Here is a 22,197-nt window from a genome sequence, read left to right as displayed (position 1 = left end):
ATTATTTTAAAAAATAAACTCTGCCAAGTTACTATCTATTATACTTCAGCAGCCTTACCCTTAGGACCCCCTTGGACCATTTCAACACACAAAGAACTTCACTGTATGTGATGCCTCTAATCAGGTCAAGGGGGAGCACCCCCATCACAGCAAGAAGATCCATAAATATATCCGACGTGTTTTTTTTTTTTTTTGAGATATTTTCGCTATAGGGCACATGCACTCGCCAGACAGAGAGAGACATAGAGACAGAAAGTGAGAAATCACCCCCCGGGGGGATAGTCACGCCGCAATCCCTTCTCCTCCATTCTCCTCTCGGGATCTTGGGCACGTACGCACACATGCCTGGCGTGAGTTTTAAGCCACCAGGTCCGGGACACGAACCATGGTCAGCTACGTGGGAGTCCAGCGACATAGCCATTACGCCAACTGCTGGTTCCCCATCCGACTTTTTTTTAAGGGAGATTTTTATTATCGGGTGCATGTACTCACTGGAGAGACAGAGAGACAGAAAGTGAGAAATCACCTCCCCCACGGGGAATGGCCACACCACAGTCCCTTCTCCCCCAGTCTCCTCTGGGGATTTTGGGGATACACGCACATACACCTGGCATGCGTTTCAAGGCACCGGGTTCAGGACTTGAACCACAGTCGACTCTGTGGGAATCCAGGGATGTAACTATGGCGCCACCTGCTGGCCCCATGGACCGGCTTTGAGCTCCTATTCCTGTTATTACTGCTAAGCCGAGCCGTAAACCAAGTTGGAGCTAGGACTCTGGCGATGGTGGCTGCAGTCGAGGAATGAAAGCACTTGTCAAGTGTCCACTGCCTATCTTAGTGTGCCACTAACGCCAGCCACACTGATGCTGAAGCCTAGCAGAGAGCCAGCAAGGGGTGTGGCCAACTCCATGGTTGGAGTCTCAGACCCAGCAGCTTGAAAATCACACCAGAGGGGCCAGCAGTTGGCGTAATGGCTATGTCGCTGGACTCCCACGTAGTTGGGCACCGAGTGGTAAAAATCTCGGCGGGCCTGTGTGTGTGTGTGTGTGTGTGTGTGTGTGTGTGTGTGCCCAAGATCCCGAGAGGAGAATGGAGGAGAAGGGATTGCGGTGTGGCCATCCCCCCTCGGGGGTGATTTCTCGCTTTCTGTCTCTCTGTCTCTGTCTGGCGAGCGCACGTGCCCTACAGCAAAAACCTCTTTAAAAAAAAAAAAAGAAAAAGAAAATCACACCAGGTACATACGCATGTGTGCCCAAAATCCCGAGAGGAAACTGGAGGAGAAGGGACTGTGACATGGCCATCCCAACTGGGGGTGATTTCTGTCTCTCTCCAGAAAGCATACACACCCTATAGCAAAAACAGAAAGAAAACACACACACACACACACACACAGACACACACACGGCTCAGTGGATCCTATGCTCTGCTTGCTATCTGGGCTGTCATCTGAAATGAACTGTAGATGTTTTGAGGAATTCTCCAAACTCCAGAAATAAAAACCTGGGATTGCGTTTCAACTGGGAATTCTACGGAAGCTGGAGTACATTTGACAGAAGGCCCTGAGACCAACCTGTAGGAGGGTATGAGACTAAGCTTTCATTCTCACCACTGTCTGACAGGCGTCAAAGCACTGCAGTATGTGGAAGGTTCCAGAGTAGCACCTGAGCTTCTTGTGTGGCTGTGTGTTATGCAGACCTACAACCTCTTGGTTCGCTCATTTCTTTATTTTAATTTGTTAGAGGGGAATGTTTGCTCTTGGAGGGGGGTGAGAAATCTCCCCCAAGGGGGATGGCCACATGGCAATCCCTTCTGCTCCATTCTCCCTGGGATTTGGGACACGCACACATGCGCCCACGTGTTTGTCAGATTCTGCAGTCAGCCACGTGGGACCTGGCCGCCACAGCCCCCAGCCGCCACCTGGCCCAGAACTTCTGTTCTCCAGCTCGCGGCAGCTGCACGTGAACCGCGTCCTGTGCGGCCTTGGCGTCCACACCACCCCTCCGCAGCTGCCCGTTACTGTGAGTGCGCAGGACACTTACAGGACTGCTGAGATGTACCAGTCAGGGTGATCTGGAAACCAGCGTTAGCCTATTGGGCACAGTGCATGACGGCGGCTCGGCAGGGTTTGGGAAAGATAAGGCTCACCTTTTGCCTCAAACAGGGAGATGAATCGGACTCCCAGGGCCATGGCAACGTTGGAGAAGAGACAGACAGCGATCTTTTGCAAGTGGCTCCTCTGGTGGTAGCTGAAAGTGAGGTAGAGGTACGGCAGGTAGGTGAGGAAGAAGAGGATGCCTCCCAGCACGGTTCCAACGTGGGCTGCAAATTCAGAAGGGAGAAGTGGGCACAGAGAACTCCAGAGTTCACCCGTCTCTCTGCCGCAGTACGGAGAGGGTTTCTGCATTTTGGGAGGAGTTAGTCTTTCAGGAGATTTCAGTAGAAGACTTCCACAGCCGCAGTCTCACGAGCGGAAGGTGAAGAACATTCGCGACAAGGGGGAGTGCGTGAGGCCCCGCCGCTGCACGCAGGCGGCCTCTGCACTCTTCCCCAGTCTGGCTGTTGCTCGGTGCACTTCTGACCCCACTGATCTCTGTCTCCCGCTCCTAGGTTTGCCACTTCAGCCTCCCTCTTCCCTTAAGGCGGAGGTGACAGGCACCCTGGGTGCTCACGTGGCAAGCTCGCCACACTCTTGTGTCCGGCCACCACGACCGCCACGCTTGCACAGCGCTGCGGAGGAGGTGGGGTTAGATACACAGCTTGATCCGAGAAGGCACAGGCCCAGCCCAGCCCTCGGGGGTCCTCCCATCTTGGCGGAAGTGCTATTTGCCCGGCCCGGTATTAGGACTCGCTGTGAGACGTGAGATAGCGTAAAGGTCGGCACGAAATTCCACTCCCGGCACTGACTGCTGCGCCGTTTCCTATTATTTTTGTCCCTTGGGGTCACCAGTTCCAGCGCCCTCCCGACAGGTGGCCCCCGCAATTCCTCTCGCACTGCTGTGTCCGAGAAGCCACCTGACTGTGTGTGCATCTTCACAATCGAGACCTGGAAAGTTATCTTCCCTGGCTGTCTTACCCCTCCATGTCCTTCCAAATCGAAGGACTATTTGCTTCTGTTGGGAATTATATGAAGGAGCCAAATGAAGCTCTAAAGCATACATACAACGAGGTGTTCCAAGCCTGTAACAGGGTGAAAGTTCTTCCATTGCCAAAAAACGTAAAAGTGACAACTGAGCTCTGGAAGAATAATCATTCATCTCGATGGAATGGGAATAGCAATGCGACCAGAAAAAAAGCTTATAAACACTTACCTGATAGAAAATTATATCAGGACTCACCTCTGTGGAAAAACGTGCTGATCATGAACGCAAAGAAAATTGTAGCAATAGCAAAACACATTAGAAAAACGAATATCAGACTTGGGTCGCTGTTGCTGAACACAGCCACATTTTCCACCTTCAAAACAAACACATATATACATAATTTTAACATGAAAAAAAAAAAAAAAGGAAAAAGCATTAAGTACCCTATGTAGAAAATATATTTTTAAAATTCAAGATCATCTTTTTTTTTTTTTTTAAAGTGCACTTGCCAGACAGAGACGGTGAGTGGGAAATCAACCCCAAGGGAGGATGGACACACCACAATCCCTTTTTCTCCATTCTCCTGGGATCTTGTACACAAACACACATGTGCCTGGAATAATTTTCAAGTCACTGGGGTCTTGAACCAGGTTCAGCCATGTGGGAGTCCAGCAATGTAACCACTATGCCATCTGCTGGCTCCTAAATGCAAGATTATCTCTTCTTTTTGAGAAGTTTTTGCTATCGGGCGTATGCATTCGCCAGAAAGAGAGAAAGCGAGAAATCCCCCCTAGGGGTGTTGGCCATGCCGCAATCCCTTCTCCTCCATTCGCCTCTCGGGATCTTGGGCACGCATGCACACATGCCCAGCGTAAGTTTAAGCCACCAGGTCCGGGACGCGAACCGCGGTCAACTACGTGCGAGTCCAGCGACATAGCCATTACGCTAACTGCTGGTCCCAATCCAAGATTGTCTTAAACTGAACAATATATGTTGATTGCTAAGGCAGATCTTTGATCCTGCATCCATTCCCACTTACAAATAATGTCTATACCATATCTTCTTATGGAAAGCATAACTCTGGATTAAGTTTGAACCCAATGTGAATGCTTTTTCTTTTCACGAGTGGGTTTATTCCATTTGCCATTGCTGCTATTACAGAAAACTTTACTATTCTTTTTGATGCTACATATCTTCCTGTTAATGTTTTCTGGCCAATTCCTTTGTTTTTTACATTTTGCTACTTTTTTTTTTTTTTTTTTGGAGAGGTTTTCGCTATAGGGCGCTTGCGCTTGCCAGACAGAGAGAGACATAGAGACAGAAAGCGAGAAATCACCCCTCGGGGGGGATGGTCACGCCGCAATCCCTTCTCCTCCATTCTCCTCTCAGGATCTTGGGCACGCACACACACACACACCTGGAGTGAGTTTTAAACCACTGGGTCTGGGACACGAACCGCGGTCGACTACGTGGGAGTCCAGCGACATAGCCATTACGCTAACTGCTGGTTCCCCATTTTGCTATGTTTTAATCTGGGTTTTCTTGCCAAAGTTTTCTTTGCCCAAAGTGAAAATTTTGGTAATTTAGAAGACAAATTTTCAGTATGCTATGAATATGTAGTTATTAAATATAAAATAATAATAAGAAAAAAATTAAAAAGGAAGATACATTTTTAATTTAGTCATTCAATGCAAGTTGGCAAATTTTTAAAATTATTTATGTATTTAATTTAATTTATCATTTTTTTTAGAGGTTTTTGCTATAGGGCATGTGCGCTCGACAGACAGACAGAGACAGAGAGACAGAAAGCAAGAAATCATCCTCCAGGAGGATGGCCACGCCGCAATCCCTTCTCCTCCATTCTCCTCTCGGGATCTTGGGCACGCACGCACACGTGCCCGGTGTGAGTTTTAAGCCAACGGGTCCGGGACTCAAACCGCGGTCGACTACATGGGAGTCCAGAGACACAGCCATTATGCTAACTGCTGGTCCCTAATTTATTATTTTTTAAAGTTTGCTGTTGGGCACGTGTGCTCACAGAGAGAGAGAAGGAAAGACAGAGAAGGGAAGTGAGAAAGCAAGCCACCAGGGCCGGGACTTGGGCCATGTGGGAGTCCAGCAGCCCAAGCACCGTGCCACCTGCTGGTCCCACAAATTGGCAAATTTTAACACCAAATTCCATCAATAGCTTCAGAGGAAAAAAAAATACTATGGACATAACAGAATGGTTTGGGGACCAGCAGACGGAGTAATGGTTACGTCGCTGGACTCCCATTTAGTTGACTGCGGTTTGAGTCCCAGACCAGGTAGCTTTAACCTCATGCAGTGTGTGTGTGCGTGCGTGCCCAAAATCCTGAGAGGAGAATGGAGGAGACTGGATTGTGAGGTGGTCATACCCTGGGGGGGGGTGATTTCTCTCTCTTTTTCTCTTTTTTTCTCTCTCTCTCTGGCAAGCGCACATGCCCTATAGCAAAAAATCTCTGAAAAAGAATGGTTTTATCTTTTACAATAAACTATTTTCAATACTTTTAAAGTATAAATTTGTACTTTCTTATTAATTCATTTTTTTTATTTTTTAATTTAACCAGAGACACAGAAAGAAGGAAAATGGGAAATCAAGCCACCAGGCCCAGGACTCAAACCGTAGTTGGCCATGTGGGAGTGTCCAGCACCTTAACCACCACACCACCTGCTGCTCCCCCAAATTTGTACTGTTTTAATAAAAGCATCTCATATCTATTTCTTGTTTTATTTAACTTCTTTCTTTCTTTCTTTATTTTAATTTGACCAGAGACAGACATAGAGAGAGAAAGTGAGAAAGCAAGCCATCAGGTCTGGGACTTGAACCGCAGTCGGCTATGTGGGAGTCCAGTGCCCTTAGCCACTATGCCACCTGCCGACCCCACATTTTTTTTTTTTGTTGTTGCCGGACAGCATGTGTACTTGCCAGAGAAAGCTCCCCATACAGGGCATGGTGATACCGCAACCCCTTCCCCACCTCCCCCCATCAAGACTTTGAGTACGCACGCACGCGCACACGCACACGCACGCATGCACACACACGCACGCACACGCGCACACGCACATCCAGTATGTTTCCCAAACTGCTGGGGCCAGGGTGTGCATAGCGGTCGGCCATGTGGGATCTGACTCCCTCAGCCACTGCATTGCAGGACCAGCCCTGGCATTTCATTTTAACAAAATTAACCAGAGCCATACCCGGTACTTAGAGATCAGGGAGCTGAAGGGAGGGCAAAGACTTCCTGGAGCCTAAAGGTCCTTAGCACTTAATTCTCCGAAGTTCCAGCAAATATAGCTCCCGCTTCAGCTGGAGGTTTTCCAAGCGGCCATCAGCAGCCGCGTGTGCATGGCCTGCGAAGTATCAGCACCCCCGCACAAGTGTCCCCGGCTACGCTCGCCGTCCTAAAGGACAGAAGGCACGTACCTTAGTGCAGAAGAAAATGGTCATGAAGGAGACAGCGATGAGAACCGAGATGAAGAACACGATGAACCAAGCGACCCAGTGTAGCCAGCTGTCCAGGCCCATCATGCACATGTACGCCTAGGAAGAGCCAAAGAACTCGCTATTACACAGGCCGGCGCTCAGCTCCAGCTGGTCTCGCTTGGCAGTCCGTCCTGGACACCCCAGCAGGCTGGGTAAAGCTGGCGGGGGTGCGTGCTGGGGAGAGGCAGCTCGTGGGAGGTGGAGGCTGGGCGGGGTGGGGGAGGAGTACAAAGCAACGGCCCGTGTGTGTCTGGCTTAGGTGCGGCAGAGATAAGCCTCACAGAGATAACCCTCTTTGGCAACGGTAAGCACACGCCAGGGCATTCACTCATCAAGTGGTTACTTTAAGTAAATGACTCCTGTGGCCTTAAGGGTAACATCGAAAGTCCTTGGCATCTGCGTTGTGGTCGCAGAAACGTGCAGCTCACCAGATGTGCCCACACCAAGACTTCCCACTGTTCCTCGTGTAGGTCGCTCTCACTCGTTTCCCCTCAGCCCCTCTACCCCAGCGGTACCCTACTCGATTTTCAACACCTAGTTCACGGTCGCTTACCCTGGCCCTCCGTCTGGTCAGCTTTGTCCCCCACGTAGCGCAATGTCTACACACTCCCTTTACCTCGGTGCTTGGCATTATGTTGAGACATTTGGTTTTCTTGCCATGAACTGCCCAAGGGAAAAGACTCAGTAATATCTATACCTATAACTCACATGCCTGGTAGAGCAGGTCACTCAGCTCATATTTGGTAAGGGGACAAATGCAAAGCGCTGTGCTAGGTGCCACACAGGAAAATATAAAATATATACAAGGCAGAGTTACTGCCTTCTGAAAGCTCAATCTAGCGACACGCCGGCCACGCACGTACGGCGGCAGTGCACACGCCGGCCACGCACGCACGGCGGCAGTGCACACGCCGGCCACGCACGCACGGCGGCAGTGCATACGCCGGCCACGCATGTATGACAGCAGTGCACATGCCAGCCATGCACATACGGCAGTAGTGCACACGCCAGCCATGCACGTACGGCAGTAGTGCATACGCCGGCCACGCACATACGGCAGTAGTGCACACGCCGGCCACACACATATGACAGCGGTGCACACGCCAGCCATGCACGTACAACAGCAATACACACACCAGCCACGCACGTACAACGGCAGTGCACATGCCAGCCATGCACGTATGACAGCGGTGCATACACCGGCCACACACGTACGACAGCAATACACACACCGGCCACGCACGTATGTCAGCAGTGCCCACGCCGGCCACGCGTGTACGACAGCAGTGCACACGCCGGCCATGCACGTATGTCAGCAGTGCACACGCCAGCCACGCATGTATGTCAGCAGTGCACACGCCGGCCACACGCGTACGACGGCAGTGCACACGCCGCCCACATGCACATATGTCAGCAATGCACACGCCGGCCATGCATGTATGTCAGCAGTGCACACGCCGGCCATGCGTGTATGTCATACTGGCCATGCACGTACAACAGCAGCACACACGCTGGCCATGCACGTGCGGCAGCAGTGCACACGCTTGCCACGCACGTATGACAGTAGTGGTTGGTTAAAGCAGAGAGAATCACAAAAACGATATACCCATACTTCAGATCTTATTTTCACTTAAAACATATCGACGTACATGTGTCAGTACATGCAGTCAGAGCACAGGTTCTAAAGCCTGTGCCTGTTCGTTGGTGCAGAACCGATGTCCGCCCGTAAAACGCACTCCGCGACAGTCATCTCAAAGGCGGACCGCGGGCGCAAATGCAGGTGTTAACCAACATAGTACAGGCTCGGCTCATGCTTCTTCAGTTTTCCCAAATTCTACAGCGGAGTCATCCACATGGACTTTACCCACGTGCTTTTTAGAGATCTGCCTTACTGAATCTTTCAAAGCATTCGACTAAGCTTTCAAAAGCAGCACCAGTCCACTTCATCCTTTTACAGGATATTCAATTAAATCACACTTTCTAGAACAAGTGCAGGTGTTGAAGAGACTTAGGAGCAAACCTCAGTCAGATGTAAGTTGGCAGTTAGAAGGAGATAAGTCCACCCTTAGTCTGTTACGGTGTTGCCAACAGAAATATGTTAGACTGGGTGACTTATAAAGAAAAGAGGTTGGGAACCAGCAGTTAGCGTAATGGCTATGTCGCTGGACTCCCACGTAGTCGACTATGGTTCGCGTCCCGGACCCAGTGGCTGAAAACTCACGCCGGGCACGTGTGCGTGCATGCCCAAGATCCCGAGAGGAGAATGGAGGAGAAGGGATTGCGGCGTGGCCATCCCCCCTGGGGGGTGATTTCTCGCTTTCTGTCTCTATGTCTCTCTGTGTCTGACGAGCACAGGCCCTATAGCGACAACCTCTCACAAAAAAAAAAAAAAAGAAAAAGAAAAGAATAGAGGTTTATTAGGCTCACGGTTCTGGTTGCTGAAAGGTCCGAGAGCACAGGGCTAGCACCTGGCCAGCCTCTGGTCCCACACCACAACATAATCGACAAAGGCAGGAAGGCCGGCAGGTGCGTGCAGAGAGAACTGGGACAGGGAGGTGGCCAGCCACGCATCTGTTGTAACGCCCCACTCTTGTGGGAACTAACCCCACCACAGAGCTAGGACTCACTCCCTCGTGAAGACAACACTGCCCAATGGCCTCTCTTCTTAAAGGGTCTCCCCATCTCCCACTACAATTGCACTGGGAACAAAGCATTACCCAAACCGCAGCACCCATGTGCTAGAGAGAAACTACCAGCTACAGTACGGGGGTGGGGGGGCGGGGGGCTCCAACCCAAAGCTTTTCGGAGGGATCAAGTGTACATTAATTTGAGGAGCTGATTACCTGGAGATGAGTGAAGAAAGCTCCAGCTGTACTGTGAAAGAGGTGAGAACCGCATGTCATGGGAAGACGAGATAAAAGATTGATGAAATTCAAAAAACTTCTTGTAGGAGTTGAACCAAAATACAGGTTTTTAAGTAGAGGCATTGTGAACAGAAGTGCCTGCCTACAGGAGGGACAGTATGGCAGCACCTGTTTAGGCCATCAGAAAGGGACCCGGGAAAGCGCAGAAACGGTCCTGCGCCGAGGCAGGGAGGGCTGACGAGTGGTACCGAGGACTCTGAAATGAAAAAGCACCATCTGTATCGCCCTTAAGCCATCTGCATGGTCAAACTAGGTAACACCTGGGCGGACACAAGAGTTCCAGAAAGAAGAGAGTTCTGCTAACTGTATTCAGTGTTTAAAGAAAAAGACACTGCCTAACTCCCATTACCCGACCTTGGTTCTAGGGACAAACAGGGGACCCTCTCTCGGGAATAAATCCCATGTTAACAATTCCTTCTGGAACATAACTCGCCTCCCCTGGACCTTTGCCAGGAAGAGCTGAAACAGCACTACCTGAAGGGAAGGAGCCCACCACGTCGATCCTACCAGTGTCAAGTGTGAAAGCTTTTATAGAACTACCCAGTTGGCTGTTTTTTCCAGAGCATGCACTCAGCCAAAATGGAACATACTCCTACTTGGCACATTTCTTCTAAGATTCCACTTGGGAAATCTAAAGTTTAATTATTATCACTTTGCTTAGAGAGAGTTGCTTGTTTATGTGCTTGCCAGAGAGAGAGAGGACGAGGGAGAAAGCACCCTCCCACAGGGCGAGGCCACTGTCCCACGGGGCACGGTCCCCTGCAGTCCCCTCTCCCTCCCTCCCCCCTGTTGAGAGTCGGGACAGGCACACACTTGCACCCACTTTGTCCCTCAGGTAGCAGAGGCCAGGACTCAGACCTCATGGTCAGCCACGTGGGATGTGGCTCCTTCAAGCACCGGGCCATGGGGCCAGACCAGGGAGAGGTACTCGTTATATGGTAATGAAAACTGGTTTTGCTTTGCTTTTCTGTGGCTGAGGTATACTGTCCTGTACAGAGTTATTTTGAAAGAAAAAAACTTTTGTGACGTGTTCTGCCTTAGGGCACATGTGCTCACCAGAGAAAGAGACAGAGACGGTAAGAGGGAAAGTGAGAAATCACCCCCCAGGAGGGATGGCCACACGCAGTCCTTCTCCTCTACCCTCCCCCTGGATCTTGGGCACACACGCACACGCGCCGTTTGCAATGGTGCTTTCAAGAATATCTACCCGGCACTGGGAACGTGTGACACACAAGCGCTGGTAAGTCAACGGCGCTATCATTTTGCTTTCATTGAATTCTGTTTCATGAACTGTTCTAATTTTTTTCTTTTGAAAGGCGAAGTGATTCCATTCACATTTGTTGCTGTGGCTTCCGTATCTGATCTTCTTGTTTAACACTGTACTTTTTTTTTGAGAGTTTTTTTTTTTTCTTTGCAATAGGGCGCGTGTGCTCGCCAGACAGAGAGAGACAGAGACAGAAAGCGAGAAACCACCCCCCAAGGGGGATGTTCACCGCAATCCCTTCTCCTCCATTCTCCTCTTAGGATCTTGGGCACGCATGCACACGCGCCCGGCGTGAGTTTTAAGCCACCGGGTCTGAGATGCGAACCGTGGTCGACTACGTGGGAGTCCAGCGACATAGCTATTACGCTAACTGCTGGTTCCCAACACTGTATTTTCTGTTCCATCTGCCTCGTTGTGATTTTAGCTTCTGTCTTTTAGGATGTAAGCCATATTTTTGTTTTTATTTTCTCTAGTATTTTAAAAAGTCAATGTCCCACTTTAAAATTGGTGGTTATTTTCAAGTTTTTAAAAGTGCTCTTCACTTTAGGTTTGCCTAAGGAGCAACCAAGAATGAAACGGGAAACATGTGGCCGATTCAGTGGCCGAAGTGCAACATCTGGTGCCCACCACCCCTCTCCAGCAGTTTTTGCTGAAATAACTTAACAAGCAGGGAAGGTAGAAGCCCATCCCACACCTGGAAACTCAAAGGAGGTCCTAAAAGCGTTACTAGAAGCTCCTGGTTTTCCTGGGGTTTCCAGGGGGTGCAGAGCCAGGTGGAAGGGTCTGCCGGTTAGCCCATGGCCCCTGACCAATCCTGGCAGAAAGGAGGCCCCTCCTGCTGTACAGCAAAGCCAGTGCACCCACAGGCACCCTCAGGGAGCAGTCACAGCTAGTCTGCTCCGGCCACGTGACTATGCGAAAAGGCAAGTTGGACAAAGGAAAGCACCCTTTACCCTTCAGACCTCACCAGTGAGGCCACGCAGGGCTCAAGAAAGAGCACAAGGCAGGTGCCAATCCGCGACTTCCTCCCGCTGTGCTCTCAACTTCCTGCTCAGACATCTGCCCCCGGCTCACGTCTCCTCAGCTGCAGACACAGGGACTGACCGGGCCTCTTCTCTGAAGAGCCGTTACTCTCCGCCTCGACCTAGGTGTCCTGCCCTCCCAGCCCGTCACTCTTCATGCCCCTGAAAATAAACACCTGGGATATCTTCATTTTAAGGAAATGACTGCTGAGTTCCTGGCAGGCTATTTTAATATATGGTCCTAAGAGTCAGTAAAAGAAAAAGAGCGAGAAAAGATTTTTCTTTTCAAATTCAAGACAGAAGGTATGCGTGGCCAAGAGACAGATGGGGAGAGGACAACGCCGCGGACAGGGGCTCGTCGTGCTATGCCGCCTTTCCCCAGCCCTCCAGCCTGCCGGGACCTTGGGCAAGCACGCACCCCGTGTGTTTGAGCGGACTGACCAGGCCGGGGTCCGAGCCTAGGCTGGCCACATGCACGTAGTTCAGCAAGCTGTGGGTAAGCTGAGAAGGTTTTCTCAAAAAGGGCAGGAAGTCAGGAAAGAGAAGCCGCATGTGAGAGGCGGCAAACAGAGGCGCGCAGAAAGTGGAGCAAAACCAGCGATTTGAAGAGCAACTCGGCAGCATCAGCCTGGCTCAGGTTGTGTCCTCCTGGAGAACGAGCCCCGCACCTCACAGCAGATGGGTGTGTCCGCTGGGCACGGCCACGCCCCACCCCACCCGCCCCACCGCGTGTCTAGCAGGTGGTCATTCTACAGGCATCGTCTGAGCACCCGTGGGTGGGAGACAGTGTGCTAGCCAGTACCTAGAGGACGAGGCGGGGCTTCCCTGTCCACAGCAAAGATTCCTGGGACAAGGACCGACGTGCTTAGCCGTTACCTAGAGGACGAGGCGGGTCTTCCCTGTCCACAGCAAAGATTCCTGGGACAAGGACAGATGGCCGCACCTAGGGCCAGGCAGGCTCGGGTTGTAGTGTCTACGTCCGAGCTCACCTTGGCGGTCACGCTGCCACCTAAGCTACTCCTCACCTGCTTGGGCCTGCTCCCCACGCCGGCCACTTTTTACCAGCAGCTTCCACATGCCGCGGCCCAGGGCAGGTACCCATCTCACGGGGTGCTGTTACCTTCAGTCTTTTCTCCTTCTCCAGAGCTACGGAATTGATGATGATGAGCTCGATACAGATGAAACTGAGCATGAGGAGCAGGGGGAACTCATTCTGCAGGACCAGGAAGAACCTGTCCTGGATGAAGGGGCCATACGGAAACCTCTTCAGAAGCACGTCGAGGCCCTCGAACATGTCGCTGGTCTTATCCCGAGTGTGCTGCCACATGATGGCTTTGTCTACAGCATGCTGGATGGCCAGGAAGCCTTCTTTGTGGTACCCTGCAGGAGCAGCAGATGCCAAGCGTAAGGAATGAACCGGGGGCCAGTGGCCTGCGGGCTGAGGTGGCTGGATCCCACATGACCGACCAAGCAGATCGAGCCCCGGATCCAGAAGCTTGAAAAGCTCACTGGACACATGTGCAAGTGTGTCCCAACCAGAGGGGGGAGGGAGGATCGGGCACGGCCACGCGGGGCGGGGCGGGGCGGCGCCTTCTCCCTCTCCCTCTGTCTCTTACAGTACGTACAAATTCCAGCAAAATTTTTAAAATAAAGTAATTTATTATTATTATTTATATATTTTTAAAGTTTTAGTCACAGCGTCCATGTGTTCTCAAGAAAGAGAGAGACAGGCAAACACAGAGAGAGGGAGAGTGAAAATCCCACGCCCCAGGGGGACGGCCACGCCGCAATCCCTTCTGTCCGTCCTCCTCTCGGGGTCTTGGGCACGCACGCACACGCACTGGCACAGGGCACTCGAACCAGGTCGACCATGTGGGGATCCAGCACCTTCATCACTACGCCACCTGCTGATCCCCAAAATAAAATACATAGATATATATATTTTAGTTAAGGACCAAAGATGCGAAACAATTCATAATTCGGACAGATCATGGCTAGCCACTCACTGAGACAGACAGACAGCAGTGGGCAGGCGTTCCTACCGCCCACAGGCCACGGCAGAAGAAAAAGGACCGTCACAGAGTCAATGTTTGGGGCTGAGCTTGATAGCACCTCTGAGCATTCGCGGGGGCAAAGGAGCCCTGTGCCGACGGAAGAAGACAAAACAGTGTGGACGCAGTTGCCTTAAATGGTACAGGGGCTGGCAGGTGGGCAGTGGCTAGGGCACTAGACTCCCACATGGCCGACCACGGTTTGAGTCCCGGGCCTGGTGGCTGCTTTCTCACTTTCCCTCTCTCTCACTCTCTCACTCTGTCCCTCTCTGCTCAAATCAAAATAAACAAAGTTAAATAAAAATTTAAATTAAAAATATATATAATGGCGTAACTAAAACACAAAGGTATGCTTAGTGGAGACAGTAGGCAAGGTACCTCAGACAGAGACACACGGGGGACCCGGTGGGACAGGTGCGCTGAAAAGGGCAGGACAGGCGACAGAGGTACTCGCAGGTGGGGGCCGACGCGTCCGAGATAGTCGTGGCGCACAGATCAGCTTTCCTCCGTGAGGACGGACGCGTCCCCGTAAGTTAGCCACCCGCTGGTGAAACCCGCTACGGCCCCAGTCTGGGCCAGCGCGTTCCCCTCCCGAGAGAAGCAGGTGAAGTGCGCGCACGTGCTCAGCGGGCTTCCAGGGGCGCGCCTGCACCTCTCCAACCAAGCGAGCGCATGTGTGGCTGAGCTCCCGGGCACACCGCGAGCCGGCCGCCCACACCAGCAGCAGGAAGCAGCGCGTGAGGCTGTGCTCTGGCCTCTGGGATAGCTCTCCTGGCAGTAGCCGTGGGAGCACCATTATTTCAAGATAATTTCCCATACAACACTCACGCCGGTCAGCAGTCATTTCCTTAAAATGAAGATATCCCAGGTGTTTATTTTCAGGGGCATGAAGAGTGACGGGCTGGGAGGGCAGGACACCTAGGTCGAGGCGGAGAGTAACGGCTCTTCAGAGAAGAGGCCCGGTCAGTCCCTGTGTCTGCAGCTGAGGAGGCGCGAGCCGGGGGCAGATATCTAAGCAGGAAGTTGAGAACAGAGCGGGAGGACATCGCGGAATGGCATCTGCCTTGTTCTTTGTTTTTTTGTTTGCTTTTAACAGAGCGTGTGTGCATGCTGGAGAGAGAGACAGAGACAGAGACAGGCAGAGCAAGTGAGAAAGCACCCCTCGAGGGCGTGGCCTGCTGCAGGCCCTCTCCTCTATCCTGCCCGGGTTTTCGGCACACACATGTGCCGTGTGTTTCTCAAGCCACCGGGTCTGAAACCTGAACCTGTCCAGCCAGCCACGTGGGATCCAGCCGCCTCGGCAGCCACGCAGCTGGCCGGCCCGGTGCGCAGTTTCTTATCCACTGATCGTTCCAGGGTCAGAATGTATCTCATTGAAAATTAGATTGAGGACAAGGTCTGACGACTTCTCCTGTTCTAAGGTCTTTCTAAGGGGCCGTTCACCTTGTTATAGCCGGACACCGTGGCCCAGCGATGGTGGGCGCTCCCTCCCCTCCTGTCCCTGACACAGCGTTTCATGACACTCAGTGAAGCTTTTTTATCTAAGTAAAAATAGGCGTTCTTTTGCAGATTCTAAGTCTTTTGGAAAAAAAAAAACTTATGCTGTTAACCGATTAATAACCCTTAGATTTCAAAATCCTCCTATAACTTACAAGCCCCGGCTTCTGGATACCCTGCCTCTTGGGGCCTAGCCGATCAAAGCCTCCTGATGTGGATTTGCAACTTGGTCTGTGTCGCCTGCCACTAAAACTAAATGAAAAGAACCGCTGCCTCCGAGCAGCCCAGGACACGCGTCTGTGCTTTCCTGGGTCTGGTCACTTAGTCCATGTCCAGAATAAACTGTTCCAATGATCTTCTACTGAGTCTTGGTTATTCCTGTCAACAAGATGCTAAGACAAAGTGGGAGCAAGCTTAAAATATAGTAGGGGAATACAAGCCATAGAAACATTGTCTTAAATTGTAGGAAGAAGACAAAAAAGAAGCAAGTTTCCCAAATGAGAAACCATTCTTCCTACACACACACATGCGCGCACAGTGACATGACAGAGAGGGTTTCGGTATTACCTACAGCCACACTTTTTCTGACTGCTAGATGTGGAAGAAAGTGAAAGTTAAACACATTCTAGACAAGCAAGAGAAGCTTTGCCACGAAGGCGGAGCTAGCGGAGATGAGGTGTACACACACGAACAGCAGGGCCTGATAGGGGTGCAGGTGAGATTCCAGCCGCTTTCCATACTAGGAGGGAGGGACTGGGGCAGGATGGGGCTCCTGGGCTGCATAACGTTCTGTTTCTGGACCTGGGTCCTGGTTACACATGTGCTTGGTTTGTAAAAACTCATAGCGCTGTACTCTCACGACTGTGTGTTCATAGCGCTGTACCCTCACGACTGTGTGTTCATAGCGCTGTACCCTCACGACTGTGTGTTCATAGCGCTTTACCCTCACGCCTGTGTGTTCCTAGCGCTGTACCCTCACGACTGTGTGTTCATAGCGCTGTACCCTCACGACTGTGTGTTCATAGCGCTGTACCCTCACGACTGTGTGTTCATAGCGCTGTACTCTCACGACTGTGTGTTCATAGCGCTGTACTCTCACGACTGTGTCATACTTCAAGAAAAAGTTAAAGCAATGGCCAGCAGGTGGCGTGGTGGTCACGGGTTTAATTGCACAGATCCTACGTGGCCCACTGTGCAGTACGTCAGACTCTGGCTCGGAAAAGACAGCGGGCACACGCGTGTGCACACCTAAAATCCTCCGAGGCAAACGGAGCAGGGCTGGTGGCATGGCCGCTCCCCCAGGCGGCGCTCGCTCTCTCTCTCTCGCTCTCTCTCTCTGTCTCTGGTAAGAGTCACAGTCGAATGCCTGACGCGGCTTCAACTTACTGCGCGATGCGGGCCTTTACTGAGTGCCACGCGCCCTTTTTATTTATTTTTTTCTTTTTTTTGCTACAGGGCATGTGCCCTTGCCAAAGGGAAGCAGAGAGAGGGAGAGGAAAGCTGAGAAATCACCCTCCCTGGGGTACAGTTATGCCACAATCCCTTCTTCTCCACTGTCCTCTCAGATTTTAGGCGCGCACACACACACACACACACACACACGGCATGATTCTGCCAGGTCCAAGCCTTGAACCATGACGCTGGCTGTAGGCTCCAGAGCCTTGGCCCCACAGCTCTCTGGCCCTGCGCCAGTTCCACATGTAGCCCCTCCGTCCTGCTCTGTTCCGGACTGTCACTTCAGCAAGTGTCAGTGGCTAAAGCAGCTGCCACACAGCACAGTGAGCGTGTACCTCCAGACTGTCTGCACGCATGGTCACACATGGGCCTTCTCACCAGGGCTGCCCCCATCGGAGTAGAGAAGTTCCCGGGGCTCTTGGCTTAGGTTGGGAGGATAAAGAAAGGTTGTACACCAGCCCTCTTGGTCTTCAAAAAATATATGCTTCAGCGGTACGTAGTTCCTCTGAATGTGACTGAAGCGCAAGCTGTACTTAACCTGTGAAGAATAAAGGGAAGACAAATGGGTCACGAGGCCCCGAAAGCCAGCAAAGGCACAGGCAGCCCCGCTGGGCGGCCGCTGTGGGTGGAGGAAGCGGCCCCAGGAGCACGCAGCAGCAGGTTCTGTTACCCTGGGACAGCGGAGCTGTGCTGTATGCAAGCCTCCATTCTTTAGGGCCAGGTCTTTAATACCAGGGATCTGCCCTGAGAAGCAGAATTAAAATGACAGACACTTGTGAAGTAGGAAAAGCGAAGTTTTAATAGGAAAGTGAAGATCTGTAATAGAAAAGAAATACACCTGCGTGCCAGAAGGGCGTGCAGGCGGGCAGCGCCAGGGAGGGCCGGCTGCACGGGGCGTGGGCGAGGCCCGGCAGTGAGTAATCGCCAGGGAGGCTTGTCCCGGAGTCTGGCTTCGCTGTTGGAATTCGTGGGCTTTTCCCTGCACCTGTGCATCTCTTTCACGCATGCCCGGGGCGAACCCTGACAGTCTGAGCACCCACATTTAGACGACCCACCCCACTAGTTTATTGTCCTCATGAGAATTGGGGTGTTGGCCTAGCATCCCATCTCAGCCGTGAATTTCTGTGTCTGCTTGGGGTGGAGGGAAGGGAGACAACCGTGCCACGTCAGGAGCCCTCAGAGGACGGGGTTCCGCAGAGGGTCTGGCTGCCGCCCCTGCCAAGTTGCGACTGATGTAGCTGCCCTCTGCTTTTTTTTTTCACTTCGAGCCAACCGCCTCTCACAGTTCTCTCTGAGCACCCAGGCAGGCAGGCCACAGGCTCCTGAGCCACCTCCAGAAGGGAGTGGGCAGGACAGTCCAGCCACGGGCTGGGGCTGCGGAGCCAGATCCCCGGTCCCAGCCCCGGCCTCCTGGGGTAGGCACGCCACCTCACGGTCCGCAGGGTGTGCACCTTTCGTGCCACGGTTTCGTCAGCGGAATGGAGAGGGACTGATGGCCCTTTTGCCGTGAGATGGCGTGAGGGCCTCTGAGGGCGGCAGAAGAGGTGCTTGGCGGTGTCGCTGGTTGCCCTGTGCCCGCACCTTTCCCCGCCCGTCAACGTGCCCACAGGTGGTTACTGGACGGGACGCACAGCACAGACGCCGCCGCGACCGCTCTCCACCCGACATGCGGCGCGTCTCCCTAACACTGCGCGGCTGGGCCTGAAGTCTGAGAGGTCGGTAACAACGGCGGCCAGCTGTCCTTCCTGCGCGACGCCTCTGCTCCGGGCTCCAGCCGACCCACGTGTAGGCACACACTCACAATGGCCTACAAGTTGGGTCATTTTTATAGAGAATTGTTTTATTTAACTGTATTTATTATTATTACTATTACTATTATTTTCCAGTTTGATCAGAGAGAGAGGGAAAGTGAGAAAGCAAGTCAGCAGGCCCTGGACTTGAACTACAGTCAGCCATGTGGGGGTCCAGTGCCTTTAACCACCCACCACCTGCTGGCCCCCAAGTTAGTCAATTTTTATCCCACGACACCAATAAGAACACTGAGTCCTAGAAGTACTAGTAACTTCCCAGGGTTCATATCCAGGAAGCTGCAGAGCTGGGATTCAGTCTGCGAAGCCTGGTGTTGGCTGCTTCTGTGACCAAGCAATGGAACACGGGCCATCCCGTACTCTCAGGACAGAGGCTTCACCTTTAGGGAACCTGGCAACTGGGAGGGTCGTGCACGTGCAGGCTGAGAGATGTAAACACCCTGGCGATAAGATGGCAAGGCCGCTGCGGGCAGAGGGCAGATCGTGACCAGACTGCTAAGGAGCTCAGGCTCCAGGCGGGGCAGGACAGTGAGACCGCTGTGGAAGCACGTTCTTACCGCAAGTGGCAAAAGTTCATGGCGGTCATCGAAGTGATGGCGAAAAACAATTCCTGCCAGTACGTAGAAAGCTTTGGGATCCTTTATTATGAAATCCTCAAACGAGGACTCCGAAGAATAGCCTAGAACTACAAGGAGGAAAACGTCACCAGTGAGCGGCGGAGGCAGGCCCACCCAAGCGCCCCTGCTCTCCTGGGAGGCCAAGATGCTGCTCCTTGCCGCTTCGCGGTCGTCCGTTCTGCAGACACATGAGCGGAGGCTCGAAGCACGGGGCAGGGAGGGAGGTGAAGACGCGGAGCCCTGCTACTCCACTTAGTTCACCTGTGACGCCTCTACTCCCAGGAGCTGCTGCTGCTACTGAGTTCTTGGGCTCTAAAGAAATCAAGTGCGTGGCCGTGACCTGGGACGAGCTGAGGCTGGCGGCATGGCCTCAGGACCCGCCGTGGATGCCACCTCTCTCTTCCTTTGTGTCTCTTTCACTTACGGGGAAAAAAATGCTTGAAGAATATTGAACTAAAATTTCCTATGAGAACAAAGCTCGCTCTAATGAAAAGCAAACCACTAAGGCTTGACCCAGGTCTCAAATGATGTGATCGGGACTTAAATCCCTTGAATTCTCTCCCTTCCCCGGCAATCCCTTCTCCTCCATTCTCCTCCCGAGATCTTGGGCACGCATGCACACGCGCCCGGCATGAATTTTAAGCCACCGGGTCCGGGACGCGAACTGCAGTCGACTACGTGGGAGTCCAGCAACATAGCCATTACGCTAACTGCTGGTCCCTGGACTCCACATTTTGAAAGATCTCGTCCACTTAAATGCATGAAGTTAGTCAGTAAAATGTGAACGGAGCAGCTCTGACGCGCCAGGCCCTGTGACAGCGCAGTGACAAAGCAGAGCCGGTGCTCGGTCTTGCGGAGGCATGGGGGTACGTGGACGCTGCAGGGAACATCCGTAAACATGCTAAGCGGTATCGAACAGGGCTCTGTGAAACGGCATAGACAGAGCTGATCGACCCAAAATCTCTATGGAGCTGCCTCCAAAGTGTCATTTTAGCTGACACCTGAAGGATAAGAGGAAGCGATGCTCAGAAGGGCCGAGGGCAAAGGATTCCATCAGAAGAAACAGTGGCAGGAAGGTCGTGAGGAAGGCAGCCTCACACGTCGTTGGAACCGCAAGTGGACCGCATGCCGCAGTGTGTGAGTGCAAGGGAGCGTGGAGCCAGGAGACGAGTGGGGGTCGTGCCCTGGAGAGGTCCGGTTTGCTCGCAGTGCAGTGGGGAGCCACTGGAGGGGCTGGAGCAGGACATTAGTTGACTCCTACTGATCTGAAGCTCTTCCTGCCTCGTGGAGACCAGATCAGAATGGAGCACGAGGACAAGCAGAGAGACCAGAGGGAAGGCGATTTCAGAATCTCTGTTAGCCAGAGACATATGACCGGGCTTCAGAAAGTTTGAGGAGGGGCCAGCAGGTGGCATGGTGGTTAAGGTGCTGGACTCCATGGCTGACCACAGTTCAAGTCCCAGTCTTAGTGGCTTGCTTTCTCTCTTTCTCTGTCTATATCTGGTCAAATTAAATAATAATAATAATAATAATATAAATTAAATTAAATGAATAAAAAAGTTTGAGAAAAATTAGAATTAGAGTACAATTTTATTTTGGTGCAAAAAAATGTTTGAAATTCATGCTCAGTTTTTTCATACACATTTCCAGGAACTTTTGGAAGACTGCTCATGTAATTGTTTTTTGGGTTTTTTTTGGAATGGTTTTTTCGCTATAGGGCGCGTGTGCTCACCAGACAGACAGAGAGAGACATAGAGACAGAAAGCGAGAAATCACCCCCCGGGGGGATGACCACACCACAATCCCTTCTCCTCCATTCTCCTCTCGGGATCTTGGGCACGCATGCACATGCACCCGGCATGAGTTTTAAGCCACCGGGTCCGGGACTCGAACCGCAGTCACTACATGGGAGTCCAGCGACATAGCTATTACACTAGCTGCTGATTCCCTCATGTAATTGTTAATAAGACCTTCTGATTAATGAGATACTAGAGGGTCCAGCAGGTGGCATGGTGGTTAAGGTGTCAGACTCCCATATGACCAACTGTGGTTTGAGTCCTGGACCAGGTGGCTTGCTTTCTCACTTTCCCTCTCTCTATCTCTTTGTCTCTTTCTGGTCAAATTTAAAATAATAATAAATAAAATTAAATAAGTAAATCTTTTAAAAATATATGACATAATAGCTGTTATGATAGTGAGTTTAAAACAAATATTTAACTTTTTAATTAACCTTGCAGTCTTGTGACATAAATATATGAGTCTCTACTGTGGTGTTTGAAATCATAAAAATACCTACCGGACGGCTCCCCCCGTTAGCTTCCGCCACCTCTGTAAGCTCTAGAATTTGTGGACTCCAGATTTGGAATCATTACCATAAGGACTCTCAGGAAAAAAAAAAAATTTAAAACCATACTTTATATAAAAACACCTTCCCGACCCTTCCCCCACCTTCGTAGCTAACCTTCGAAGTCAACATCAAAGCTCTGCTCCACCATTTCAGCGATGGTCCTCAGAGCCCCGCTTTTGGAAGGGATGTAAACCAGCTGGTAATTATGTCTCACGGGGAAGTGATGGAAAAAGCCCGGCATCAGGCTGATATCGAAGGCACTGTAGTTGGTAGAGGACCTTCTTCTTGGCACACTATTGAAACGAAGGTACATGATGATGGTAGAAAACAGCAACGGCATCAAGAGTTCAAGGACTGTCACCAGAGTCCTCCGCCTCTGAAATAAAAACAAGAGTGTGTTACACCAGCGCAGAGCACAGGCGGAACTCTCTACGGCAAACGTTCTTCCGTTAAGAATCCTTCCATTCCTTCAAGCACCCTATACAGCACATACAAAAAGGAAAAGCAGGCGCCGTGGAGGCGGCGGAGGGCGGAGGGGCCCTGCGCCACCCCTGGGACCCACGCCAAGCGGGGCGGCGGGCCCCCCACCCGAGGCTCTGCCCCGCGTTCCGCTGCCCCTCCCGGGCG

The 22,197-nt window shown here is 51.9% G+C and overlaps 1 protein-coding gene across 1 annotated transcript in view; it reads right to left on the bottom strand.

Annotated features, from left to right (window-relative positions):
• LOC102487641 (ATP-binding cassette sub-family A member 17-like) overlaps positions 1-22,197 on the bottom strand; it is a 105,360-nt gene that overhangs the window by 66,179 nt on the left and 16,984 nt on the right. The window contains 7 exon segments of the mRNA XM_027771011.1: positions 2,146-2,319; positions 3,336-3,453; positions 6,526-6,642; positions 12,916-13,175; positions 17,177-17,336; positions 19,164-19,291; positions 21,685-21,946. Of these exon segments, the coding sequence (XP_027626812.1) occupies positions 2,146-2,319; positions 3,336-3,453; positions 6,526-6,642; positions 12,916-13,175; positions 17,177-17,336; positions 19,164-19,291; positions 21,685-21,946 (1,219 nt within the window).

Source organism: Tupaia chinensis, unplaced genomic scaffold, assembly GCF_000334495.1.
Source record: "Tupaia chinensis unplaced genomic scaffold, TupChi_1.0 Scaffold000178_1, whole genome shotgun sequence".
Taxonomy (NCBI): Eukaryota; Metazoa; Chordata; class Mammalia; order Scandentia; family Tupaiidae; genus Tupaia; species Tupaia belangeri.
This window is presented reverse-complemented; position numbering and strand designations above follow the sequence as displayed.